Here is a 27,820-nt window from a genome sequence, read left to right as displayed (position 1 = left end):
GTTGTGGTATAACTATACTCAGCAATAGAAAGGAGCGAACTATTGATGTATGCAACAGTGTGGATGAATCTCAGAATAATTGTGCTGCATGAAGTAAGCCAGTCCAAAAATAGTACATACTGTATGATTCCATTTCTTTAACATTCTGGAAATGCAAACTATCCTATAGTGACAGAAAACAAGATCAGGTTGCCTAGGAAATGAGGCTGTGTGGGAGAAATTAGAAAGGGGAGCGAAGAAACTTTTAGAGGTGGTGGATGTTTTCATAATCTTGATTGTAGTAATGGTTTCACAGGTGTACAAATATGTCAAACCTCATCAAATTGTATGCTTTAAATACGTGCAGTTTACTGAACGTCAAACGTACTGCCATAAAGTGGTTTTAAAAATGTGAATGTATCATGATACATGGTATGTACAAAAGATTGATTTTTCAGAATTGTCTTGCATTAACCTTTTGCTTAACAAAAAGTAATCCATAATCAAAGCACAATCTTTTTTTTTAAATTGAAGTACAGTTGATTTACAATGTTGTGTTAGTTTCAGGTGTACAGCAAAGTGATTCAGATATATACATACATATAAGTATATATAAGAATATATTTTTTTAGAATCTTTTCCATTATAGGTTATTACAAGATATTGAATATAGTTCCCTGTGCTATACAATATGTCCTTGTTTATTTTGTATATAGTAGTGTGTATCTTTTAATCCCAAACTCCCAATTTATCCCTCCTCCCGCCTCTTTCCCCTTTGGTAACCATAAATTTGTCTTTGTCTGCAAAGCACAATCTTAAAAACGCATGGATTAAATAATGTCGATTTCATTCTTCCATTTTCCAGTGGCACCATAACACAAGGTCATAGCTGTCTGCGCGTGGCTCTTTTTCAGGTGTCAAAGAACGTGCAGGGCACAACTACAGAGAATGCTTTTAACTTCACTCACTCCAGAGTGACCTCACCTAAGCACGCGTGGCTCAGTGTGCGAATCTCCACCCGCTCCTAAAAGGTGGTAAACGTGAGCAGCCTCCTTTGTGGGTGCGAAAGCACAAATGATTCAAGAATCCAGCCAGAGCCGAGGTCAAGACTCGACATCTGCCAGGAAAATTCAACTATAGAGAGAATGATGAGGGCGCAGAGAGCCTGGAGCCGAGAAAGATCTGTGTATCGGTTTAAAAAGAAAAAAAAGACAAGAGACTTGCTCTGGCCGAAAATCCCACTTCCGTCCGGGTCACGTGCCCACACCGGCAGTGCAACGGATTTCCGGTCCGGCGCATGCCTCATCCCCAGCACTTTCGGTCCGATCCGCGGCCGTCCGATCCGCGGCCGCCCGCTCTGTCTCCGGAGCGCTCTTCAACGGTCCCCTGACCCGCTTCCGAGTGCCAGTGCAGCTCGAGGTACAGTCTCCCCCGGGGCGCACCCCTAGGCTGTGCAGTGCGGTCTGTAGTGCTTCTTCTCCCAGGGGTTGCTGGGCCCCGCGGGAAACCTTCGGGTGCGACCTTCCGCTCGCTCTGCTAGAGCTGCCTTTGAACTCAGAAATCCCGGCCCCCCAACTAAGAACCCGCGGCCTTCTGGTTTCCCGCCTCCAGGGGGCGTTCATGCGCTCAGCGCCGTCGTTTCATGGTTGAGGACCCAAGTGTTCTGACTCCGCCCCTGCGCTGCAGTGGGGCTCGTTTACCCCCACGGCTTGGTGGGGACCTGGGAACGTTCTAACATCGCACGCTTTCCCTCCCCCTTAAGCCTGCCGACGATGCCCGCGGGCGTGTCCTGGACGTCCTACTTGAAAATGTTCGCCGCCAGCCTCCTGGCCATGTGCGCCGGCGCGGAGGTGGTGCACCGGTACTACCGGCCGGACCTGGTGAGTGCAGGAGGGTCCCCGCGCGTCGCTCCTGGACCACTTCATTTTCACAGCAGCAAAAGTGATCTTGAAATTAGGAGCACGTCTACCCGGGACCTAAAACCTTGTGGTGGCATCTCATTGCCGTTAGAGCAATACATGGCCTGCTCTTACACAGTCTTGAAGTTTTACACGGTCTGGCACCTGTCTGCCACTGGCCTTATCTTCTAGTGTTTCTTCTTTGTTCCCTCTCTTGCAGCCACAGCGACTTCCTTGCTGTTTCTCAAACTCGTCAAGCCTGTCCCAAGCTCAAGGTCATGCTGTTTCTCTTCTTGGAATGCTTTTCTCCCAGATATTGGCTTGGTTTACTACTTCGAAACGTCAAGTCTCTGCTCAAATATCTCTTCTAGCAATGAGGGTTCTTTGTACAGCCCCCAAAGGATTCCTCCTCTGCCATTCTCAGTCCTTCGTTTTTGATAGAGCACTTGTCATGATTTGCAATTATTTTATTCCTTTGTCTTTTTACTTGTTCTTTGTTTCCTCCACTAGAATGTAATCTCCAGGAAGGGACTGTGCCTGTCTGGTTCGCTCTTGTGTCTCAGTCACCTAGAAAAGGCCGTAGAATGTATTGATAGTAGATACTTAATAAATATTTGTTGAATGAGGAAGGAGTGAATATAGGCATTCAAAGGAGGGAGGAATTTTAATTAATTTTAATAAGCATTCCCGGAAGTAGAACCGAGAATTAGAGATACTTTTGAGGAGTTATGGTCTTGAGGAGGTGGAGGCAAGGAAGTACAGTGCAAATAATTCCAAGAGTGTGCTCCGTGTTATGCTGTGGGCGTGAATAGAGTGGAGCACAGCGCAGGGAGCAGTCATTTCTGCCTGGACTCTGGACAGGTAACAAAGAGAACCAACCGTTCGTTGGTTTCTAATTTCCGTGAATTAGCACTACAGTTTCGGAGGTGTTTATTCTGGTTTTCGGAAGAGGAAACAGGTTCGGCAGAGTGAAGGTGATTTCCCGAAGTCGCATAGCTTAATGACGATTTGAAGCCCAAGCTTTCTGTTCAGTGTTTCTCTTTTTTGAACCTGTTAATGAAATAATACAACACCCTTGGAGTGTTCCAATTGAATTCAAGCATGTAGAGTAAAAAGTGAAAATCCCCCCGCTGATAACCTCCTTTATCCAATCTGCTCTCGAAGGTAACTACCATTGTTGGTTGGCATATCCTTCCAGACTTTTTACTGTTGTTGAATACACACACACATACATAGAGTTTATGGGGTGTTTTTCCCCATGTAAATAGAAATTCATATACACATTTCTCTGCGGCTTGCTTGTTTTGGTTAATGTCTGTATGGATAGATTTACTTACAGCCTTTTTTCTTTCTGGCCACTGAATAGTATTTCATACTATTGTTATTCCGTATATTAGTTACTCAATTCCCTATTGACGTTTAGCTGGTATCTAGCTTTTGTACAAACAATGCTGCAGTAGCTCTTTCTTACCACTTTAGACCGCTTGTTTTGAATTCTACGGAGGCATCAAGGATACTTAGTGGGGACAGAAAGGGGTTAGAACCTTACACAGAAATGCAGTTTGGTCTCTAGCTTGTGCAGGAATAGACATCAGACAGGCTTTACAAAGGGAGGGATGCCTGTGATTTGACCCTGGGAAATTTGCCCTTTCATTCACCCATCTCATAAGCCAGAACATGCAAGGGTTGTTACCAGCAGCTACCTGGATCTTGGGATGTGGCAGCATGAAACCAGAATCTCTAGAAGGGGCATACTGAAGTGTCTCAGACCACCTCATCCTGATTGGGTGGTGACATTGGCAGTGGGGCACCTCTGTAGGGACTTGTAGGCCGGGGCTGGCTGTGTGTAGGAGGCTGTTGGCTTTACTATCATTTAAGGAATTTATGTTCTTTACCTATGTCTGTTGGTATTGTTCCAGCAATTATAGTCACTGTTGTAACCACCACCAGCCTTTGCAGGAGGCTTTCAGTCTCTGCAGCTAGAGGTCTGGGTGGATTCTAGAGCAGAGGAGACCGGAAGGGCTGCCTAGGGCTTGTGCTCAGTGCTGTCTTAAGGGAGAAGCTTTAAGGGCACCTTTTCCTCGTCGTCCAGCCCAGCTCATCAAAACAGAAGAGGAGGCAAAGACTCAGGGCAGATGCTCCGTCCTGGAATAGAGAGTGCTTTCTGCTCGAGCTTCCCTTTTGCATTTCCTTTTACTCTTACATTACTTGTACTTGTCCTGTTTTTCTTAATTTATAATCTGTTTACTATTGGAGGCATAGAAGGTCAAAAGACACAGTCTCTGGACTCATTTTACAGCATTCATTGTTGGTTGTGTCCAGACACACCCATACGCACACCAACTGCTATTTAGAACCTCTGCTGACATTGCTAACTTTTGATGCCAAAATCACTTTACTCTTAAAAATTGGTTATATATTTAGTATATAAATAAGAAGTGCTACATTTTTTTTAATCAAAGTTGAACTGTCATTTTAGCCAAAAAGTGGAAACAATCCAAATAAATATCCATCAGCTGGTGAGTGGATAAATCGATGGTATTTATATCCTTTTATTTTTATTTTTTTAAATTTTTTGGCCGCACCGCGTGGCATGCGGGATCTTAGTTCCCTGACCAGGGGTCAAACCTATGCCCCCTGCAGTGGAAGTGTGGAGCCTTAACCCCTGGACCTCCAGGGAATTCCCCGGCATATCCTTGTAGTGGAATATTATTTGCTCCTAAAAGGGCATGAAGTATTGATATATGTGACAACACCGATGAACCTTGGAAACATGCTAAGTGAAAGAAACTAGTCACAAAAGACCACATGTTGTCTGATACCATTTATATGAAATGTCCAGAAGAGGCAAGTCTGTAGAGATGGAGCAATGGCTTGCTGGTGGTGGTGGTGGTGGTGTGTGGAAATGGGAGCCACTGCTAATGGGTTTGGGTTTCATTTTGGGGTGATGAAAATGTTCTAACATTTATTATAGTGACGGATGTGCAACTTTGTGAATATACCAAAAGTCATTGAATATTTAAATAGGTGAATAGTATGGTGTGTGAATTATATCTCACTAAAGCTGTTACAAGTTAAAACAAAATCACCTTTTTAAAAAATATATTTATTTATTTATTTGGCTGCGCTGGGTCATAGTTGTGGCACGGGGGATCAGTTGCGGCATGTGAACTCTTAGTTGCGGCATGCGGGAGCTAGTTCCCTGACCAGGGATCGAACCGGGCCCCCTACATTGGGAGCGTGAAGTCTTAACCACTGGACCGGCAGGGAAATCCCCAAAATCACCTTTCTTGAAGGCAGTTTTGTATTTTTTTGCCTACTGCTTTATGCTTTGCTCATAATAGGCACTTACTGTTTTTGAATAAATGAATTAATTCCTGGTATCTGTTTTCTGTGCCAGGCACATGGTAGAGAGGTCAGTAAGTAGTGCAGGAATGAATTTCCCAGTGTGGAAAGCCTTGTTCAAATTCGTGATCTGTCCATCGATAACTGATGCAAACTTTCCCTCTGAGTCCTTTAGTACTTAAGACGTAGCCCAGATGATAAGAGTCCTGTAAATAGAGGGCTAGAAAGTGACATAGATCAACTGCAGGTTCTCATAATAAAGATTTATCATTGAGTAGCTGGAGGCTTTTTGTTCTTTTTTACTTTTTACTTTCTTTGATGTTTTTCAGGTTACATTTAATTACAGTCTTAGAAAGCATTGGTATCTATATATTTTGTTTGTTTTTATTTTTGTTTTTTATAGACAATACCTGAAATTCCACCACAGCCTGGAGAACTCAAAACAGAGCTTTTGGGACTGAGAGAGAGACAACATGAACCTCAAAATTCATCTCTGCCAAGAACTCTGTGAATAATATTATGAGAATTAAATATGTAGTTTTAGAATTGACTGAGTCAAACTACTTGTGTTTAAGCACTAATACAATGCTAACTGCAAGAGGAAGTGCTCAGCAGATGTTAACTGATGCATTGAGATTTAGTTATGGTTTGACTAATGTTTCTTGAAAACTGCCCAAACTTATATCATCAGCTCCTCTAATGCGGTTTGATAGATACCTAGTCTTAAATATCATGTGAGAGAACATAGTTGCAGTGTCTCCTACCCTTATAATTCTGGTTTATTTCTCTGAATAAGCTTGACTATAACGGCAAATGGGAATTATAAATTAACTATAATAAAAGTGACATTGACCATGAATGCTTAGGGTGAGAAGTTAATATTTCTCTAAATATTGGAAAGTACTATTTGTACTAAACTGAATTCAGTTGAAATATTTAAAGTTTGAAATTCTTTTAGAGTTGTATATATAACACAATTATAAACAATTGTGACTTGGACGGTCACAAGTTCTCTACCCCCAAATTTGAGACACCATTTGGCATTTAATTTCTCTTATAAAATATATTCTAAAATAACTGATAAACATAAATGAGTATTGTTATGGGTTGAATTGTATCCCCCCAAAAGATGTTGAAGTCCTAACTCCCAGTACCTGTGAGTGTGTATTTGGAAATAGGGTCTTTGCAATTGTAATGAAGTAAAGATGAGGTCATTAGGGTGGGCCCTAATCCAATGTGAATGGTGTCTTTTTATAAGAAGAGGAAAACGCCCTGTAAAGACAGACACACAGGGAGAATGCCAGGTGATAACAGAAGCAAAGATTGGAGTGATGAAGCCACAAGCCAGGGGACACCACCAGAAGCTAGGAAGAGACAGGGCAGGATTCTACCCAGAGTCTGTGAACATGGCTCTGCTGACACCTGGATTTCGGACTTTTGGCCCCTAGAACTGTGAGAGAATAAATTTCTGTTGTTTTAAGCCATCCACTTAGTGTTTCTTTGTTATGGCAGCCCTGGGAAACTAATAGCAACGTGTTAGCCCTTTTCTGAGTCTATGAAAGCAGGTCGAAAGTAATTTATAGAGCAGTCAGCTCTGTGTTCAGGGCTGTTTTTCCAAAAGAAGTTTTTAAAAATTCTGAATTTCTAATGATAATGTCTAAGCTTATTACTTCTTAGCCAGTTACCAGATTGCTACGTGATAGAGATCTTTGGGGTCAATGTTGAAATCTTAAATTCCTAAGTGCAAACAAAATGCTTTTGTTTCTCTCCATAGTCAGTGCCCTTTTAGTTTAACAGTATAAAGCAATGAAATGAAATGGTTTGTTTCCAGACTCATATACCTGATTTTTCTTTTCTACTCTGTGTCATTTGGTACTTTATCATATGTTCCCAGCACAAAGAGAATCTTCAATTCCGTCAGTGACAGATGAGCAGTACCCTACTCTAGGAAAACAAGGGCCGGGATTCTGAGGTAGAAGATGGGCTTTTTTTTTTTTTAATGTCAATTTATTTATTTATTCATTCATTTATCTATTCATTTATGGCTGCGTTGGGTCTTCTTTGCTGCGCGTGGGCTTTCTCTAGTTGCGGCGAGCGGGGGCTACTCTTTGTTGCGGTGCACGGGCTTCTCATTGCAGTGGCTTCTCTTGTTGCAGAGCACGGGCTCTAGGCACGCGGGCTTCAGTAGTTGTGGCTCACGGGCTCCAGACTGCAGGCTCAGTAGTTGTGGTGCACGGGCTTAGTTGCTCCGCGGCATGTGGGATCTTCCTGTACCAGGGATTGAACCCATGTCCCCTGCATTGGCAGGTGGACTCCCAACCACTGTGCCACCAGGGAAGTCCCCAGAAGATGGACTTTTTAGTTGAGACTGATTGCTGTTTCCTGATACATTATTTACTGTGCCCTTGTGCACGAGACTTCCCTTCTCTGTATCAAATTTCATAGCATCATTAACTGAATACATTTTTCTTGAAAAAAAATTGTACACTTTACAAATGGTGAAGCTTGCCACAGCTGCCATTGCAAGGGCTTTATATCAAACTGGAAGAAGTCTATTTTTTTTTAGTTAAAGCGATTTAAAAATGTTTTCCCAAATATTAATTCGGTAATTCTAGTCGAGGTGCCTAACTTCCGCAAGTAGCTGGAATTCCCAAAGGCTTCAGGGAAGGATACTTGATTTAGTATAAATCAACAAGAAAAAGTCATGATTTGAACCCAAATCTCCTACAAGACAATGGCTTCATGAAGGTGAAAAATTAATTTTATAGCTATTAAAATTCAAATGTACCAAAAGTAAAAATGCCATCATTTCAGTAAGTGCTGATTCTAAGTAACTTTAACCAAGGTATATATTATATATATTTTTTCCTTTTTTTAAGCTGACCCCATTGTGAAAAATGGACATTATGGTGGGTGTAGAAATGTGGCCTCCGGATTCCCAGGAAAAGGCTTGTCACCCCAGCGCTGAATGCTCGTCAGCGAGCTCCCTTCAGCTGTCAGCTCCTGCAGGGACGGCCTCAGCTAGCACCACCTGGCTCAAAGCTGCACAGCACAGAGGGGCCGGCAGCTGTGAGGGACCCCGGTTCAGCTCACTTCCCCGCACGGTTGGCTGAGGCTGGTTTTGGACTTGCGTTGCTGCTCGACTTCTCCTTCTGCGCAGTCTCCTTTGCTTTCCTTCCACAGGTGCTCATCTACGGGCACGCCTTCATAAATATTCTGCACACTAAACTCCATCTCAGTGCTTCCTGGAGAACCAAACCTGTGACAAAAACCAAGTATTAAAAGTAGAACTAGAGAGCTTCCCTGGTGGCGCAGTGGTTGAGAGTCCGCCTGCCGATGCAGGGGACACGGGTTCGTGCCCCGGTCCGGGAAGATCCCACATGCCGCGGAGCGGCTGGGCCTGTGGGCCATAGCCGCTGAGCCTGCGCGTCCGGAGCCTGTGCTCCGCAACGGGAGAGGCCACAAAAGTGAGAGGCCCAGGTACCGAAAAAAAAAAAAAAAAAAAAAGAACTAGATTAGTTCTTAATAAAGCTGTGAGGGAACAGTTCACGACAGCTCAGCTGTAACCCGTCAGATAATTTAGACCAGTTTAACAGCTGTAGTGCAAGGTGTATATGGCATAGCTGCATAGCTGCCTGTTTCTACCAAAACCTCAGGGAGAATGATGCTTTTTACGCTTCCTGATGGAAACAATGGAAATTTAGAATTTGTAATTGGAAGATTCTGAGAAGTTTCAGATGCCACAAATTTAATGCGACCTGATGGCTTTAATTTTTATGTCCTAACAACCTTCACTAAAAGTAGTAATTTATAGTGGCCAAAAAATGGGAAAACAAATACAACTAATAGCTAATATAACATTGTATCAGGAAAGGAAGCTATACCTTAACTGATAGCCTGTTTCTCTATGACTGAGTTCCCATTTTCTTAAAAGGGAAAAGAAGCAGGGCAGATTTTTAAAAAGATGATTGTAGGGTATCTAGTAATTTCAAAGTGATGATTGCAAACTAAAAAAGGAGCTTGATGGGGAGGGGTAGGAAGCATATAATGATTAGAATTACGAGAAGCCTAGAAAGTGTCCTAGATTATCAGGAAAATTGTGAAGTGTTCAACAACTTTATTGTACATAAAATTAGGTTCCACAGAATTTTCTCACACACCATGATCTCTGAATATGCAAATGAGTAACATTTTCTCTCCCTAGCCAGTTAAAAAAAAATACTATTTCAGATGGCTATATTTAGAGAAACCGTTTCTCCCGTAACACATTTTAAAACAAATTAAACATATCGATGAGGATCTTCACTCAGTATCTGTAGTTATACTTGTGGTAGGACTATAGATGATGTTAAAAAGACAGCCTTTTTATTTTGGAATAAATTTAGATTTACAGGAAAACTGCCAAGATAGCACAGTTCCTGTATCCCACTGCCTGTTTCCATGAATGCCCTCATCTTACATGACCATGCTACACATCACACATGCCAGAGCTAAGGCACAAATGAGTATGTCCGACTCTGGATTTCACCAGCTTTCACCCAGGTTACTACATTGCATTTAGTTGCCATGTCTCCTTTAGTTTCCTCCAGTCTGTGACTACTTGTTTTTTGGGTTTTTTTTAACATCTTTATTGGAGTATAATTGCTTTACAATGGTGTGTTAGTTTCCGCTTTATAACAAAGTGCATCTGCTATACATATATCCCCATATCTCCTCCCTCTTGTGTCTCCCTCCCACCCTCCCTTTCTTTGGTTTTGACCTTAAAAATGTTTGAAGAGTACTGTTCACATATTCTAGGTTAGGTTAAGGTTAGGAAGTTTTGGAAAGAATACCAGAGGTCAGGTACCCTTCCTCATCGCATCAGCGGGTACACGACATCCCTGGTGATATGAACCTTGATCACTTGGTTATTAAGGTAGCACTTGCCAAGTTTCTCTATAGAAAGTTACTGCTTTCTCCTTTCCATACTCCGGAAGACAGTCATTAAATCCAGCCCACACTGAAAAAGAAAAGGATTAAGCTCCACTTCCTAGAAAGGGGAGCTTCTACATGTATTATTTGGAATTCTTCTGTAAGGAAGAGTATGTCTTCTTTCTATGGGTGGTTTTTAAAGATAATTTAAAAAAACCACTTTTCTTTAGTAAATATGAATTATTTTTGAAAGGAAGAAAACCCAAGACACATGATCTAAAAAATATTTTTCCTTTATTTTGTATCTATATGAGACGATGGATGTTCACTACTTATTGTGATCACTTCCTGATGTACGTAAGTCACTGTGCTGTACACCTTAAACTCATACAGTGCTGTATGTCAATTACATCACAATAAAACTGGAAGGAAAAAAATCGATGAATTATGAAAAGACAGGCAAGACAATGTTTGGGAGCTTTTTTATTTTTATACACATGACAAGATTTTACACCAATAGTCAGTTAAATAGTACAAATTTACATTCATGAGGAATGTTAAAAAAAAATTCAACTAAAAAACCCACTTCTTCCTGTGACCCAAAATCCCAACATTTGACAGTGCGGGGGAGAAGGGGGCTGGGGGGAGCATCCACAACAAGTCTCTCCCAAAAGAAATGACTGAAATTTCACACTCCTTCTCCACACGGGATCCAAACGGCGACACTGTAATTTACAGCTCATCTTTTTCAGCTGTAGATTTCTGTGAAAACAGAAAAATCAGAAGACATTAAAAACCAGCACAACAAACCTTAGCTCACAGAAGGTTCATGTATGGAAAAAAAAAAATTGAAATGGACCCAGCCTATCCATTAACGTGAGCTGTAGGCTAGAACCTCACCTTGCTAATCTGAAAAATAACTTAGAGCCCAACAACAAGATCAACAGTCCCTGAACACAAACAGTCAAAAATTTTAAATAGCCTAATGTTGCTAGAGTTAAGGCAGAAGCAAGTGGCAAAGAACACAGCAGCACTGTGGGCTAAGGAACGATCTGCTTAATAACATCTCAAGAATGGATGGCTAACCTAAGGGAATAAAGGAAGTGGGAAGATCAAAGTACACACTTTAAATAAAAAAGGGATTTGCTCCACCTTTTGAATTTGATAATTAGATGACTATTTATTTCTTGACTTCTGTAACAGTCTTAGCTTTGCAAGAACTGAAAATGCAAGTCCCATTCTTGGTTTGTTCTACCTTTGCTGTTTCTTGTTCCTCCTCATCCGCTCCTGCATCCACTTCTTCGTCGTCGTCTTGCTCTGTGTCTTCTGCGGTATCCTCTGTTGTTTCTTCAGGCTCTTCTTCTGGTTCTTCTTCCACCTAAGGGGAACATTTATGAGCCCATTAATGCACTGAACACCTTGGATCTATTTTCACTTTGCTCATTTAAATGTATAAGATCATAATTAACCTCACTCCGGTTTATTCAGAACTGTAGAGTCAATCCTCTAATTAGAGCTAACAGTCAAGCTAACAAAGGGAGACAGACAAAAAAAGGATGTAAAAGGGGGGGAGCTTCTCATTAATTTCTAGCATTGTGCGTGACACTGGGGATTCAAACATTCAATAAATTACTTCAAACCTTTGCATCAGGGTCAATGTTTAAGCTGAGGCGAAGCATTCTTTCTATTCTATCTCCATATGCTTTAGTGTCTGGTAAAAGATATCCTGACCGCAGTGTTGCTGTTTCAAACAAAACCACAGCAAGATCTGAAACTGTTTTGTCATCTTCATCTTCCTGAAATGGAAGAAGTCACACCTGATTAATATTAAAGGGTCCAAAGTAGTCAAATTAAAAGACAAAGGAGTATGGCTACGATACTGCTCACCTTAACTCGTCGAAGCATGTCTCTGATCAGTGGGTGTCTGGGGTTAATTTCAAATGTTTTCTTCTGGCTGGCATAATAACTGTTACAAAGTAAAAAAACAAACATATCGAATTTTAGGGTCCATGCATTTCCCATACTCTATTACTAACTCACATAATTACAGAGAACAACGTTTTGAAAAATTGACATGCTTATATATTGTTACATCATGCTTTCTATGTGTGTGGTTAGATGAAAGAGTACAATAATGAACTCTTATTTACTGATGAATCCCAAGTGCCTTTGTTGAGTGGATGAACTGATTTAATGTCCTGTTCACCCCCTCTTAATGTGTTCACTATCTTAATTGCATCTGTGTCTCCCCAGAGTTCTGGAACAGAACAGCCTCTGGGTGCTGCTCAAGTAACACCTTCTCCACGATGCCTCAACCTATATGGTTCTAAGAAAAACTGCTTCTTTTCTCTGAAGTCAGCTGCAATGCCTCTGAGTATACCTTCATCGTCATTAGCATCCTACCATTCCCTGTGACTGTTCTCCCTCCTATAGCTGCATGCCGAGGACAGGGTGAAGCCCCTCTCCCTATATCCTGGTACAACCTATCATACACGCAAGTCTTAGAGGATTATGATTTGTCATCCTGACTAGTCTGAATGTCACAATTTATTTTATAAATATTACACATTGGTGAGTCACGCTAATTACGAATTATAGATATATTTTTAAATGGAGTTTGGGGATTGTGACAATGGAAACTACACTTAGAAGAAGAATCCTCAAGCTAGGCCTGGGGAAAAGTATGATGATTAGGTAGCTAATAAGAAGATATTCCAAGTAGAAGAGAATAAAAGCAAGGAAGAAGTCATTTTCAAAGCTATTGTTGTAACATTAAAAACTTGAAATACATTATTTCTTGAAAATAAAGGGTACCAAAGACCCAGTGTACCTCCAGTACTTGGCCCTTGAGTTCAAATACTCGCTAACTTGTGCACCCTCTACCCTTTATTTTGTGGAGCATACCTGTTGGGGGTGAAAGGGGTGATTAAAAGGATTTAACTCCTTTAAGAAATATAAGTGTCATTAACTTCATCTGTAACTATTATCTAAAAATGTAAAAGAAGTCCAGATACCAGGCCAAGCATATAATCTAATGCCAAAAGACATTATGTGTAACAGATTAAGAAAATTTCCATCTGTAGATAAAATACTATAAAATAAACCACAACTTCAAGACCTTTTCTTTAGCAATCTAATGTAGCAATCTAATCCCTTTGTAAACTTATCTAATATACAACAGACACTTAAAACACCTCAGTTCTTTGTATAGAAGCTGCCATTATCTTCTAAAGGACGGCTGTACAAGAGCTAACGCCTCGGCAGGACTTCCCTGAGGATGCTTACTTTGTAGAGATGTCCTTGCCGGTCTGGTATGCTTGGGCTTTCATGATTCTCTCCATGTTGCCAGACCATCCGTACTGGCTGGCCACAAGAGCACATGGGGACTCTGTCAGGCGCTGAGAGACCACAGCCTTTTCAATCTTAGGATAAGGAAACCAAAAGTTAGAGATATATAAATATCAACAGTTAAGGTCGCGAAGTAATTGCATTTCAACTCCTTAAGGGCTCATCGCTTAAGATCATAAACGGAGGCAGATCAGAAAAGTACCTCTCATTCAGATTTTTAGGAAACTGTCATTTAATAATCTGAATTTTTCAGTCATAAATACTTAAACATCAACTTTTAAAAACATTTAAAACTTAAGTTTAATTGGTAAAAATTTAAGCTATTACAAAAACAGTATTAAATTATGGAAAACTTTCAATTACAAAGGGAAGAAAAATACCCACCCACAGGATAACACTTATCCTTTCAATTCTTTGTAGTTCATAAATTTTAAGCTCAACCTCCCAATAACTTCACTACAATATTAAATGTTGTTCTGTACAACTTTTAATGGTTACAAAAGTACCAGCTGCAAAGTTTAATTTGCTGACACAACACATTTTTAAAAATGAAGATGCTAGAATTTTCACAATTTCTAATTTCTAGAATACCTTGTCCTTGAGGGCTTTATCTTTCATCCAATTGAGCAGAGGCTCAAATTCTTTCTCAATTGCTTCACGACTCTCCTTACTTTTCTCACTTTCATCAAACTTCACTCCTTCCTTGGCAACATTCTGGAACCTCTTCCCATCGAACTCAGGAAGAGCCTGAATGCAGTATTCGTCCACAGGTTCTGTGAGATAAATCACTTCGTATCCCTTTTTCAGAAGTCGCTCAACAAATGGAGAAGATTCAGCCTACAAAATTAAGAAAGTAACAAAAATTTCCAAGTCTGGCCTTGGTATATTTGTTCATCCTAGTAGCTACATTTATGTAATACCAGCAACCCCATTTTACAGGTGGAGAATTAAGAGGTGCAGAGAATATAAATGACTTTCTTCCTATCAGTGACTGACAGGCCTCATAACCACTTCAGTTTATAATTTAAGTAAGTTTTCCTTTTTTTTTCCCTCAAGAGTTGGCTATAAATGCCCAGCTACATACCAGGACCAGTTCAAGTTCACCTCACCTCTTTTCTGCTGGACCCAGCCATGAAGTAGATTTTGTCTTGCTTCTCCTTCATTCTTTCCACATACTGGTCTAGACTAGTAATGTCACTTGGATGATAAGAAGACTGGAATCTAAGCAGTTTAGCAAGACGTGTTCGATTTGAGTGGTCTTCTATCACACCAAGCTTGATGTTGGTACCAAATTCTTTCCAAAAAGTGTCATTGTATTTCTCATCAGCAATCTTCTTGATCATGTCCAGGGTTTTACGGACAAGTTTCTTTCTAATCACCTAAACAAAATTAAAGAGTAACTTTACAAAAGCTCATCGCACACTTTTGAGAACATACAATACGTAAGGTAGCAGGGGAGTAGTGGTGAAAGATACAGATGCTGGTATTTATCAAGGGGCAGGGAATGGTGAGTACTCCTATGTCAGATGGAGCAGAAACTAAGTTGTCCCTGGAAACAGTCACAAGATTGTTTTAATGTTTATATTCTAACTTTAAGACCAGGTAGTGGGCATATATGGGTATTCGCTGCTCTTTCAACTTTTCTGTATGTTTGAAAATTTTTTATTATAAAATGTTGGGGGAAAAACAATCAGATTCTCAGGATTTGATCATTCCAGAGTAAAATTAAGTTCTTTATCTGAAAAGCCAAGGACTAGTCTCAAAACCTGGGAACTCCACTAATGGAGTCTTGTTCTCTGAGGCCCAACCAAAGAGCAAGGTGGCCGGTCTCTTCCCAGAGACACTCACCTTAAGCAGTTTATGTTGCTGAAGAGTCTCACGGGAAACATTCAAGGGGAGATCATCTGAGTCCACCTTCAGGTGGCAAAAGAAAGTCCAGTTAGCAATAAAAACACTCGAAAAAAATAAAACCAACCAACCCAAAGAAAACGCCACTTCCAGACCCCCACTCTAATCCCCTCTTCCCCCATTAATCTCCAGATACTTACAACACCCTTGACAAAATTCAGGTATTTGGGCATCATATCATGGAAGTCGTCTGTGATGAATACTCGGCGCACATACAGCTAAGCAGAAACCAAAAAATAGGTGACTTTCTGGAAATCATACTTTGAAATTTTAAACTCAGTTTATACCATTAAAAAACCCACCTTAATGTAATCGCTCTTCTTAGATCCATATTCATCAAACAGACCACGTGGCGCAGATGTGGGTACAAATAAAATCGACTTGAAGGTAACTTCCCCTTCAGCAGTAAAGTGGATATATGCCATGGGGTCATCGCTTTCCTAGAAAGTTGGTATCTTAGTCATTCAAAAGGCACAGGAAAAAGCAGTTTGCGATTCAAAAGGCACAGGAAAAAGCGATTTATTATGTCGTACACATTCAGTTTAACGTTTAACTAACAAAAAAGTACCCTTACCAAAAAAGTGAAGGTGGGGGGCAAGGAGGGAAGAAGAAACAATTAAGGTTGCACTTCTAGCTGGCTGTACATGGCTGTTCTGATGATGACTGTCAACAATATCACTCTATCGCCTAAACCTGGGGAAGGATGGATGAGTCTAGGCTCCACACATGTAAGAGAACAGGACAGGAAAACCACCGCCCTGCCTAAATGACAAAATAATGTACAACATTTCATGAGTGTACTGTTCAACCAAAAAGGTACTCAGGAACAGGATTCTTCCATGAAATTTGGAACAGCAGTGGATAAAAAGAGGTATGTAAATAGCTACAAAGCATAAGGACAGAAATTTCCTGCATTATACATTACCGTACCCACATACGGCTACTGGACACTTGAAATGTAGCTAGTCCACACTGAGATGTGCTGGTTAGTGTAAAACACACACCAGACTTTGACAACATGGTACAAACACACACCTCACAAAATAACCAACCAAACAAAAAAACCAAAAAGGAAATAACTCAATTTTTTATACTGATCACCTGTTGAAATAATACTGTTGGGTATGTTGGGTTAAATAAAATATATTATTAGAAGTTAACTTCACCTGTTTCAACTATAAAAAAATGTAGCCTCTAAAAGACGTAAATCACACACTGCTCACATATTTCTAATATAGCTGCTTGAGATGAAAGTACCTTTACATATGCACTAGGACTTTCGAGTTCATGGGAATGAAAGTAGAGGCAGAATCAAGGGAAAGTTTTTGGAAGTAAAGCTGAAAGGATGGTTGGATGTTAAGATAAGGAAAACGAAGTAATGAAATCAGCAGATGGAATACAGCAAAGAACAAATACAATCACAGAATATTAAGTTTTCTCTAGCTGTGCTAAGTCCATTAAACTGTTTGCTTTTGTGCAAGATGTCTGAGGAAACGTTAACTTGAGACAATTTTAGTCAATGCTAGTTTTGGATTCTAAGAGTTACAAGAAATGATCAGTAAAAGAAAACAAAACATTGGCAAGGAAATAGATTTAGTAATTATTCCTAGGCATATGACCTCAAAAGAAGTGTTTGATGTTGTAAACGAGCTCTTCAACATTATGTGAAAAGTCATTCGATAGCATGGTTCTAGGTCTTACAGGCCCCGTAGCAGAAACCAAGCATGTGCCCAGCAGGCACTTCTAAATCTTCTTTGTAGCGCAGACCACTCGGCGACTTGGTGACGCCTACAGGTTCCTTCTCAGAGTAAAAAAATTTGTTTTTTTTTTTTGCAGTACGCGGGCCTCTCACTGTTGTGGCCTCTCCCGTTGCGGAGCACAGGCTCCAGACACCCAGGCTCAGCGGCCATGGCTCACAGGCCCAGCCGCTCCGCGGCATGTGGGATCTTCCCGGACCGGGACACAAACCCGTGTCCCCTGCATCGGCAGGCAGACTCTCAACCACTGCGCCACCAGGGAAGCCCCAGAGTAAAATTTTTTTAATGCATAATATAAAATACACAGGATTAAAAAGGAAACCAGTTGTGTTCAAATAGTTATAAAACTATTTTTAAACGTATTTTTGATTTAGTAATGTTTCATTATCACATTATTCTAAAATAACATTTACCTTTGAAAATGATTTGTAGAAAGCTTTGTATTCATCATCCTCCACTTCTTTCGATGGTCTCTGCCATATCGGTTTGATATCATTCATAAGTTCCCAATCCCAGACAGTTTTTTCAACCTGAAGTTACAGTGTTTGATTAGTCTCTCCTAGCAGATATACCAGTAGTATCAATAGTTATACTACAGTAACAGCTTTAGAACATTTCAAAAAAGTATTAATATAGGAAGTACCAAAGGGTACCTATACTGTAGTATGGTTCTTGCCAACTGGATCAAAAAAAATTTTAAAAAGTACTTCTGTCAACACTTAAGACTGTTATAATACAACAAAGACAAATGGTTATTCATTATAATTGATAACAATCCAATTAAGGTTTTTTCAGTTATTTTTAACTAGCTAAAATGTTATTTCATAAAAATACCTGTTTTGAGTTTAGAAGGATATACATCTTATGTATTTCTATTTCATGACTTATAGAAATCCAACATCTTACAATAAACATTTCTCAAAATCCACCACCATTACTTCTACCTACTCTACTACCTAAGCAGACCAGAGAACTAATTTTATAGTTGATATCTACATGACAAAAGAAGATGCAAAAAAGCTTCTTAAGCTTTTAAAATTCAAAACATGTCATAAGCCATCAGTCCTGGGCAATATATGGAAGTCAGAGAACTCTTCATAAAAATGATCTGCATTTGCTACTTAAAAGTTTCTGAGAGAGAGAGAGAGAGAGAGCACACACACACACGCGCGCGCAAGTTTGGTTTTAAAAGCTGGGCCTAGGGACTCACTCCTTGAAAAAAGACCATTAAGAACTGAAGCTTACCCTCAAATCGGTCTGTGCATATTTGGGTTTCTGTGGTTTTTTTTTTTTCCTGCATCTGTTTTTTCTAACATAAGCTAAACAATATTTTTTACCTTAGTTCTCCCCTCTCCCTGGTTTTATCAAGATATAATTGATACACATCACTGCATGAGTTTTAGGCATACAGCATAAAGGTTGAATTACACATATTGTGAAATGATCACCACAATAAGTTAACATCCATCATCTCATATAGATGAGAATAAAAGAATAAACAACAATTAAAATAAATGGACCAAAGAAAGAAAAGTTTCTCCTTATAATGAGAACTCTCAGGATTTACTCTTACCTTTCCTATACACCATAGAGCAGCGTTAGCTCTACTTGTCATGCTGTACACGACATCCCTAGTGCTTATTTACCTTATAACTGGAAGTTTGTACCTTCTTCCAACACCCCCCCCACCCCCGGCAACAACAAATCTGATCTCTTTTTCTATGGGTTTGGTACTTTATAACCTAAACAATATTTTAAGTAGGAAGATGAACCAGACTTACTTTTTTAGTTTTTGGTTTCTTTTCTTCTTCTTCTTCTTCTTCTACTGCAGCTTCATCATCAGATTCTTCTTTTTCTTCTTTTGCTGCTTCTTCTTCTTCCATGGGTTCCTCAACAGTTTCAGTCTGTTGAAGTAGAAAGTAGAATTACGGTTGAACTCATTTGTTTAATAATTCTGATTTCATCTATAGGATATGAAACAAAATTACAGCTGAAAAAGTCGATCTTCAGTAAGAAAACACTGAGAGTATCCTGTATTGAAAGAACCATATTTAACGTTCATTCTTTCAGTGTTAAATATTCGAATATGTGCCAAGGTAATACACATAAATTGTATTCCTACAGATTTACCTTGCTGCTCCATACATAAATAGGAAAGTTTATGAACTGTGAATATTTTTTCACGAGACTTTTAATTGTATCCAGTTCAAGGTAATCAGATGCTTCTTCTTTTAAAACAAGGCTGCAAAGAAAGTAAGACGTTTAGAGAAAGACATGATGGTTTAAAAGATCTGACTATAAATTTGTCTAAATACTCCTATGACTATAATAGCCAGCAATTCTGTGTATAACCAACAATGTCCCCGTTATCCATGTTAAGAACTCTCATCACCGATAAAGGTTTGTGAGCTAAATATACCTAATATGGGTATGGTAAAGGAAGAACTTTCTTGCACTCCCTCAGGTGGAAAATATTCTTAGTTCCAAGTAAAAAAATGAAAATGTGCTCAACCTTCTCAATGTGCTGGATGTTTTTCATTTGAAGAACAGAAATCTTAAGTTAGCTGAAGGTGGGAAATCACTGCAATATTCTGGAGAAAAGTAGAATCTTATGCACTCTGATAGCAACTCTAGAAATCAAGTGATTATTGTACTTAACCCCTAATAAAAACATGTTCCTTAAAAAAAGCTAGAAAATTAATCTGAACTATTGTTTACATTTGCACTAGACAAGAAAACAGTAACCACCTGTCACATGTGACTATTTACATAAAAGTTAAAATCAGTTCTTTAGTTATATTGCCACATTCCAATAGTCACATGTAGCTAGTGGCTACCATATTGGACAGAGCAGTGATAGAACATTTCTATCACAGAAAGTTCTACTGGACAGCACTGGCTTAGATAATTACAATATCAAAAATTGTAGCACTGCTTCCTCTTCTTCCTCACTACCCCTTCTGCAAACACCTCCTCCATCCACCAAGAATAATAATCACAACGTACTCTCAAACACAGCAGGTAGTCGTGATGTTTGTGCTCCCAATAAATATGGGCAATGTTGTATCCATGGTTCTCTCCCTGCCTCAAAAAGCTTATAGTTTAGTAGCACCTGCCAACAAGTAGACAGCACATGATGACGCAGCCTAGTGAGGGGACTAAATCTCTGGTCTTGGAGCATACACATTAGTGATCTGGGGTTAGTGGAGAGTTGCATCACTTTTGGATGCAAATTGAAGCTGATGGTTAGACATCTTAGTTAGAGGTATTTAAGAGGCAATTAGACATATCAGCCCAGGGCCCCGTAGAGAGATCTAGACCAGGGGTTGGCAAACTCTGGCTGGCACCCATAAGAAATTTTTTTGGGATACAACCTCATCCTATATTGTCTATGGCTGCTTTCAAACTAGAATAGGAAAGTTGTGACATGTGACAGATCCTATAGTCCATGAGCTTAAAATATTTACTAGCTGATCCTTTAAGAAAAAGTTTGCTGACTCCTGATCTGGACTAAGAATATAGATTAGAGAACCCTGAGGAGGAGCTGGAACCTGGATCCAAGACAGTGGTTCAGACTGCATGCGGGACACGGGATAACGGAAAGGGCTGAAACTGAACTTTTGAAGAAAGAGAATATCAACATTTAGGCAACGGAAAGTTTAAAAAGATGAAGCTAGGTACTGAATGGATTGTTTTAAGGTATGAGCAATAGAATGCAAATTCTGTAGAAAACACAAGAGAAAAACTACAAAAAAAAAAGAACCCATTGCTGGGAGCCATACCAACTAAAATAACCCTGAATCCACTGGATTTAGCAACAAGGATTACTGGTGACTTATTTCAATGGAAAGATGGTGGATAAAGTCAAAACACAGTGGGCTGAGCTGTGAACAGAAGGTGAAGTAGCAACAAAGGTAAGTATGCTTTTTTGAGAAGCTCAACAGTAGATGGGGGAGAAAGAGTGCATGCCTGACAGCAGCATGGGGCATGGCCCCACCTGCCTTTGTTCCTTTTCCCAGAGACTTCAATACGTTTACACTTTGATGGGAAAGAGGAAGGTGTTCAGGAAAGGCTGACTTTAAAAGACATGGTAGGCATCAATTTATGCTTAGTCTCTGAGGAGGTGGCGTGAGAGACAACAGATGAGAAGCAGAGACTAGCTTTGGGGAGAAATGTAGAATACCCCCTCATGGTAGTAGGAGGGACAGAGGCAATTTTTACAGCATTTACAGGATGCTAATTTCATGATCTCATTTAACCCTCACTAAATCTCTCATAAGGGTACAGTGGTGGCTAATTTAGGGGCACAGGCAGGAATAGGGAGGAAATTGAATTGTCAGATGGTTTCTACTTTATTAGTCAAATATAAGATGAAGTCATATGTATGCAGGGCAGGATCCTAACCTTGTCGCTTCCTTGCCTTTGCTCTCCTTTTCCCTTTGGCCATTCTAGACTTTCAGTTCCTCAAATGGGCCTCTTGCCTCTGGAACTTCCAACATGCTGTGCTTGCTGCCTAGAATATCTGAACCTAGTTTATTACCATTTCAGAAAGACCTTCTGATAAGGGAGGTATCCCTTAACTTCCTTTCTGGCATTTGCTACTCTGAAATTATCTCATGTTTTTTCTTCCTTAGTCGAATGAGCCACGTGAAAGTAGGGACAGCAACTGTCTTATTCTCCACTGTAGCCCTAAACCCTAGCAGGTAACAGGCACTCAAATGGCTATCTGTTAAGTGAATGGTCGGGAAGGAGGGCTTAAAGAAAAAAGGTAATTTTGCCAAGGAAAGGAGAACCTGTTGTAAAATTTCATTTACCATGCTACCATAGGAAACCATCCTGATGACCCTTATTCATTCATACCAATACCTGCTAGTCATGCGTTAGGCTCTGGGAATGGAGTATTAACAAAATGTTTGCTCACATGGAGCGTCCATCTAGATGTCTCACCTGTCTCTTGGCAACCTAAGACATTAGCACCTCTTGGGACATCATTTTCTCTTTCTAGTTAAAAGATGCGATTTACCTGTATTCTCCTACCACCTAACAGAGAGGGCCCTGGGGTATAACTATTAGGGATGTCTCCTAAAGAGATCAGGAGATGTGAAAGGCAGAAGAAGGTAAATTTAGAACAGTAAATTAGTAAAAATACTAAAATGCAGTTGTCTAGTTTCATGAAAGGAAAATCTCTGACAATGAAAATAGGAAATGTCTTCTGGGATGAAGAAAATTGGTTGAAATGATAGATGTATGCTTGTTTCCTACCTGAATATTTAAAAATCCTTAATGTTGAGAAAATTTTAAACTGAATTAAGAAAAAAATCAAGACTGTAGGCACATTTTCACTTGGCAGAACTGGGCAAGTCAACTGACCTCTAAATTGGAATTTCTTTATCTCTAAGATGGAGAAAAAAACAAAAGGCAGAAAGCTGCCCTGTCGTCTGTCTGCTTCACACTTCACAGTGCTGCAAGCACTAGGAGATACTGGGCATAAGATACGTCTCATCGACACCAACAATAGGTACTGGCTTAAAATGAATTCCATATCAAATTCAATAACTAGTAACTATCCTCGAATGAGACGTTTTCTTCCAAAGAACTTTCTTAACTCTCTTCAAGTCCTTTATCTGTTCCTGTGCTCTCCAACCCGCCCCCAACCCTGGCTACTGTCTTGGCATGTTTTCAACCGTTACCCAGGCTACCCCAAGAGTCTCTTCTCATCCAGTCCTGCCATCCTCCACACCACCTTCAGAAAACTTTAACAAAGTTCATCAGAAATTCCATCAGTAACTGCCACCACCTGAAAGGAATTCCTTGAATCTTGTAAACACGCCGTGCCACCGCCGTTATCCATGATGCTCCACAGACTGACACCACTTTTCTAAGTCCTGCTTACCTGGAAAACCTGGACAAGCCACTTGTTTCTGAGGCCTCCGATCTGCCTTCTCCCTGAAGAGCTAACCCTTCCTCCTTCAAGCCCTCCATAGACAGGAGCCACCATAACTCTGGGTCCGGCCCTTAGCAAGGCCTCAGAACACTTCAAGTGGTGAAAACTGTTCAAGTTCCTCATTTTTATAGGCAAAGAAATTAAGGCCCAGAATAAGCCGTTTGCTCAGAGCCAGAACTGGAGAATCAACATCCTCGTTACGACTATTAATTCTCATTAGGAATTAGTAATACTCACGTAATTGTCGTTCCCCGTCCTAGCGTGTTTCCTCTGGGGTCAGCAATTACAGAAAATTCATTGGAGTCGGACTCCCAGATGTGCTGGGTGTCGTTGTTGTGTTTCGACGTGACAATAACTTTATCTGCTACAAGGAAGGCAGAATAGAAACCGACACCAAACTGGCCAATCAGTTCTGAAGTTGACTGGCCATCTTCTTGTGCCTCAGTCATTTTGTTTAAAAACTCGCTCGTCCCAGATTTGGCTATGGTACCAAGGTTTTTAACCAACTCTTCCCGGGTCATTCCTACACCAGTATCTGTGACATGGAGCAGGTTCTTCTCCTTGTCACACTAAAACCAAGACAAGAACAAAACAGTTATACTTGCTCAATACTCATGATATAAAAAGGAAATACTGAGCTATATATTGAGAAACTACCAGCTTTGGACCACATCAATTTCAATACAGAAAACAAAACTGAGATATTTTCCTCCATATAGTATTTTATGGCCTTTTCAAAAAGCGTACATCTTAAGCACAAGCATTTTTATAGAGAGTAATTTTAAGTTCAGTGTATTTGGTAAAGTATCCATATAAAGGGGGCAAGGACTGGTCTAAATGTCAAAGGGCAGAGACAGACCTAAATGAAGCAAGCTATTTATGAAAAAAAAAATTCAAGAAAAATAAAATTCTATGTTTCACCTATTTCTTTGATAGAAATTAAAAGGATTCAAAACTTGAATGACTTCTGTCTTTGGAATCTGTGGTGACCAATGTTCTTCACTAAACATTCCCAGCTCTCTGCCTTCCAGAAATACAGTAGGAATATACTTCCTCCACTTATGGCTGGATAAGGCCATGTGACTAGCTCTGGCCAAGGAGTTGCAAGTGGGAATCAGGAGTGTGGCTTTCAGGCTGGAGCCTTTAATTGATGCGAGACCCTCCAAGCTTTCTCTGCACCGTGGCAACCAGCTACACTTCAGATGGTGGCTGCTCAATCAGCCTGTGCCATAGAGATGATGCAAAGCAAAGGCCACAGGCAGCCATGATTGATGATTTAAGCCAGGGGTTGGCAAACTTTTTCTGGAAAAGGGCCAGAGAGTATTTTAGGCTTTGTGGACCATACGGTCTCTGTCAAAAGCAGTCACAGATAATACACAAACGGGCATGGCTGTGTTCCAAAAACATTATTTATAAAAGCAGGACTTCCCTGGTGGCGCAGTGGTTAAGAATCCACCTGTCAATGCAGGGGACACCGGTTCGAGCCCTGGTCCGGGAAGATCCCACATGCCGCGGAGCAACTAAGCCCGTGCGCCACAACTACTGAGCCCTCGCTCCACAACTACTGAAGCCAACACACCTAGAGCCCATGCTCCGCAACAAGAGAAGCCACCGCAAGGAGAAGCCTGCGCACCGCAACGAAGAGTAGCCCCGTGCTCACTGCAACTAGAGAAAGCTCTCACGCAGCAACAAAGACCCAACGCAGCCAAAGAAAAAAATAAAATTTAATGTTAAAAAATATATATAAAAATAAAAACAGGCAGCAGGTCAGATTTGACCCACAGGCCATGTTTGGCTGAGCCCTGATTGAAGTCCCCGACACTTGGGAATTGTTATTGCTCTAACCTAGCCTATCTTGACTGATACGCATTCTCTATCTCTAAGAATTCTTTGTAGTTAAAAAGAAAATTGTTCTAAGCTTACCTTAATTTTAACTGTTAATTCCTCATTTCCAGCAAGAGCATTTTCATCAGTCAATGATATTAGCCTTATCTTATCTAAAGCATCAGAAGCATTCGAAATCAGTTCTCTCAGGAAAATCTAAATGGAAGCCAGATTTAATACACACTTAGATTAGCCTCAAGATACACGAGACATTAAATTTAATGGCAAACTCATTTTATTTCTACTCTTTACTCTGAAAAAGCACTCTTCAAGGACTAGACTTCTATGGTACAGAGGTGGCGTTACTCTCCTGGTAAAAGGAGGCACAGCGCTCTACACAAAGGACTGTAGCTACTACAAGGAACACCTGAACTGCTGAGCGTAGCTGATACTCTATTTTCCCTCCTAATGATCTTTCTGTGTGCAATACTCGAGGCTTAGTTTGTTATGACTGAACGTAAGACTCACAACTATTTAGCAGGCCACGAAAACAGCTGGAGGGGAAAGGGAAAAAAAAAAAAGGGAAAATGTTTAGCAACCCTCCCCCTCCCCCCAAACAGACACAAATAGGTATCTAGTAGTGATTCTTGTACATACTGGGTTTTTAAACTCTGCCAACTACTTGCTTGGAATTGCTATGTCAGCACATTCACTATGAAAGTTAACAAGTTAGCTACCATACGGAAACAAAACAACATTATCATAACCACATGTTGCTTACCTCTTTATTTTTATACAATGAATTGATGATAAGTTTCATCATTCTGTTAACTTCGGCTTGGAAGGCAAACTTTTCTGATTTCTCTCTAAGTTCTCTTATCTGGGATGCATTTAATCCATCCAACTGAATAGCTTCTTCCTCTCTAAGGAAATAAATTTGATCAACTAATACTGCATTACTTAATTCCCTCCAAAAATATAGGATCTGTGATGAGAGCAGAGTGATCTCTTAAGGTTGTCTTAATGGTTAAAAGGCTAAAATGCAAACCTTTACATTACTAGTCTACCATCTCATTATTATTTTATCACAGTAGTACATTACCTTTAACAGCAAGTTGGAAATACTCTGTGTTAAACATTGTCAGAAAAATAAACCCAACTTCCCTCTCCTAAAAAGCAAAGTCACACTCATTTATGTTCCCTCACAGGGAACCCTCTGCCTGGGAAACTTTGGCTTCTAAGGGTCTACAAAAGTTAAGTCCTAAGAAGCCGAATCAAAACATTGCTCAACTGACAGAATTCCTTTTTAAAATTACTAAGTGTACACACCGGGTATAAAACCAAAGGAAAAGCCTTTTCTAAGGTCTTAGGAAGGCTATAGTGCTAGCATTCTGAAACAGTTATCAAAATAGTTTTCAAGGGAATTCATCTCATTTTGACCAGTCATTCTTAGTGGCAAAGTTAGGAGATACTACTATGTATGCACACACTTGCTACCCCTAACATTTTCTCTATTTAAATTCAGAGTATTAAACTTCATCTGGATCTTTTGAGAAGAGATACAAAAAAGCTACTGTATTCCAAGTCCCCAGCGGGTTAGCTGTATAGTTTCAGAAGAACACAAACCTCTGCACTACTTCATCATCTGTCCTTGAGCCTTCTCTACTTTTACCCAGATCTTCTTCCACTGTCCCATCCACATCCACTTCATCGTCAGCCTGGACAGACCCTGATGGCAGATTTAACACCAGAAAACTCTTAAACATCGTTGCTTCATGTACTTCTCAGAAGAAACAATATCAAACAGGGCCAGTGTAGTGGTTGCAAAATTCACTTGGCAAATACGGGAGGGGGCGATGGAAGAATGGATCCACTGGTTTAAATATCCAATGTAAACCCACGTAAGCGTATTTCTTATGTAAGTTCAGATACTGAGGTCTCCCAGGAGGTTTTGAAATACGGAGGCAGCCATCACTTCTAAAGGGTGGCCCTGGGATCCTTTATAAATACTGTTTAGCAGATTCGATTCCAGGCCCCTTCTACATTCACACGTGTTGCCCGCAGGCCGAGACTAGGCCTCCAAACTGACCATGCCAAAACTTAGGCCTTCAATACCACAAGTCAGAACACGAAAAGGATTTGTGCAACCTCTAGCGAGGGGAACTGAAGGGCTCAGGAGCCTGAGAAAGCGAAGAGACGTTTAGAGATTTTAAGACGTTAAGGAGCTCGAGCAAAAGTGAGTCAAACACGCTGACACTGCCGGTTCGCTGCCCGCGGGCCTCACGCTCCACAGCCCAGCGGCTAAGAAAGGAAACTCGCGTTGGCGAGGCGTGGAAGCCTGGGGGCGGGGGGGGGGTCCTCAAACTCTGATGGCCAAAGGTTGCGGCATCTGACAAAAGTCCTCCGGAAAGGGCACACACAATGCTCCCGGGGGACGGCGGGGAGGGGGGCACGAGCCCGAGGGAGGCCCCACCGCGAGGAGGCTGAGCCCTCTAGGAGCGGATACTAGGAGATGTATAAGGGATTAAAACGACTCCGTTCTCCTTTTATCTTTCCAGAGGAAGGAGAGAGTAAACGAAATCCCCTGAGCCTCTTTCGAGGAAAAGCAATGGACACCCCACAGACCAAGCACAGGCCCTGTAATCACCCTCCCGGGCTCAACGCCCCCAGAACCTTCGAGAAGAGGCCGCGCTTGAGGAGGGGGGGCGTCCAGGCGGGCCCGCTCCTCCAGGATCACTCACCGAAGGTCAGCAGGACGCAGCAGAGGCCCAGCACCCACAGGGCCCTCATGGCGCACGGCCGGTGAGTCTCGAGTCCCCTTTGATCGCAGGAGCCGCCTCCGCCCCCCCCCTACGCCAGGCTTCGATCCTCACACCTCAAGCCTTGCGATCCGCCCACTACCCCCA

General features: G+C 40.8%; 2 protein-coding genes across 3 annotated transcripts; one reads left to right on the top strand and one right to left on the bottom strand.

Moving 5' to 3' along the window:
- Positions 1 to 1,168: 1,168 nt before the first annotated feature.
- Positions 1,169 to 10,740, top strand: UQCC6 (ubiquinol-cytochrome c reductase complex assembly factor 6). Of its 2 annotated transcripts, XM_089921190.1 has the most exons (5): positions 1,169 to 1,398; positions 1,742 to 1,859; positions 5,626 to 5,729; positions 7,117 to 7,194; positions 8,102 to 10,740. In XM_089921190.1, exons 2-4 carry the CDS (start codon positions 1,752 to 1,754, stop codon positions 7,151 to 7,153), a joined length of 249 nt encoding a protein of 82 aa, XP_089777316.1. In that variant the 5' UTR covers positions 1,169 to 1,398; positions 1,742 to 1,751; the 3' UTR covers positions 7,154 to 7,194; positions 8,102 to 10,740. The 2 variants fall into 2 exon arrangements, with proteins under 2 accessions (XP_089777316.1, XP_022455539.1); XM_022599831.3 differs by lacking the exons at positions 7,117 to 7,194; positions 8,102 to 10,740 and having other exon boundaries at positions 1,190 to 1,398; positions 5,626 to 5,768.
- Positions 10,602 to 27,820, bottom strand: HSP90B1 (heat shock protein 90 beta family member 1). The gene is made up of 18 exons (XM_022599830.3): positions 27,656 to 27,820; positions 26,541 to 26,643; positions 25,696 to 25,837; positions 25,014 to 25,130; positions 23,328 to 23,659; positions 19,277 to 19,388; positions 18,928 to 19,050; positions 17,560 to 17,676; positions 15,692 to 15,829; positions 15,530 to 15,607; positions 15,330 to 15,395; positions 14,591 to 14,860; positions 14,073 to 14,318; positions 13,419 to 13,555; positions 12,021 to 12,099; positions 11,774 to 11,929; positions 11,389 to 11,511; positions 10,602 to 10,895 (listed from the first exon to the last, which is right to left on the bottom strand). The coding sequence occupies exons 1-18, from the start codon at positions 27,702 to 27,704 to the stop codon at positions 10,866 to 10,868; spliced, it is 2,418 nt and encodes an 805-aa protein (XP_022455538.1). The 5' UTR covers positions 27,705 to 27,820; the 3' UTR covers positions 10,602 to 10,865.

This window comes from Delphinapterus leucas, chromosome 11 (genome assembly GCF_059928025.1).
Source record: "Delphinapterus leucas isolate spDelLeu-1000000601 "Yukka" chromosome 11, BTC_Dleu_Yukka2, whole genome shotgun sequence".
In the NCBI taxonomy this organism is placed as follows: domain Eukaryota; kingdom Metazoa; phylum Chordata; class Mammalia; order Artiodactyla; family Monodontidae; genus Delphinapterus; species Delphinapterus leucas.
Note: the sequence above shows the minus strand (reverse complement) of the source record. Positions and strands in the feature narration are given on the sequence as shown.

What these genes read in the sequence shown, in the direction of transcription:
- UQCC6 (XM_089921190.1), top strand. Translation starts at nt 1,752, where the DNA reads ATGCCCGCGGGCGTGTCCTGGACGTCCTACTTGAAAATGTTCGCCGCC. An exon ending in GGTACTACCGGCCGGACCTG is followed by an intron (nt 1,860 to 5,625) that starts GTGAGTGCAGGA and finishes TGTTTTTTATAG; the next exon opens with ACAATACCTGAAATTCCACC. An exon ending in TCATCTCTGCCAAGAACTCT is followed by an intron (nt 5,730 to 7,116) that starts GTGAATAATATT and finishes ATATGTTCCCAG; the next exon opens with CACAAAGAGAATCTTCAATT.
- HSP90B1 (XM_022599830.3), bottom strand. Translation starts at nt 27,704, where the DNA reads ATGAGGGCCCTGTGGGTGCTGGGCCTCTGCTGCGTCCTGCTGACCTTC. An exon ending in CATTGTATAAAAATAAAGAG is followed by an intron (nt 25,131 to 25,695) that starts GTAAGCAACATG and finishes GCTTCCATTTAG; the next exon opens with ATTTTCCTGAGAGAACTGAT. An exon ending in AGCAACATAAACTGCTTAAG is followed by an intron (nt 14,861 to 15,329) that starts GTGAGTGTCTCT and finishes AATTTTGTTTAG; the next exon opens with GTGATTAGAAAGAAACTTGT.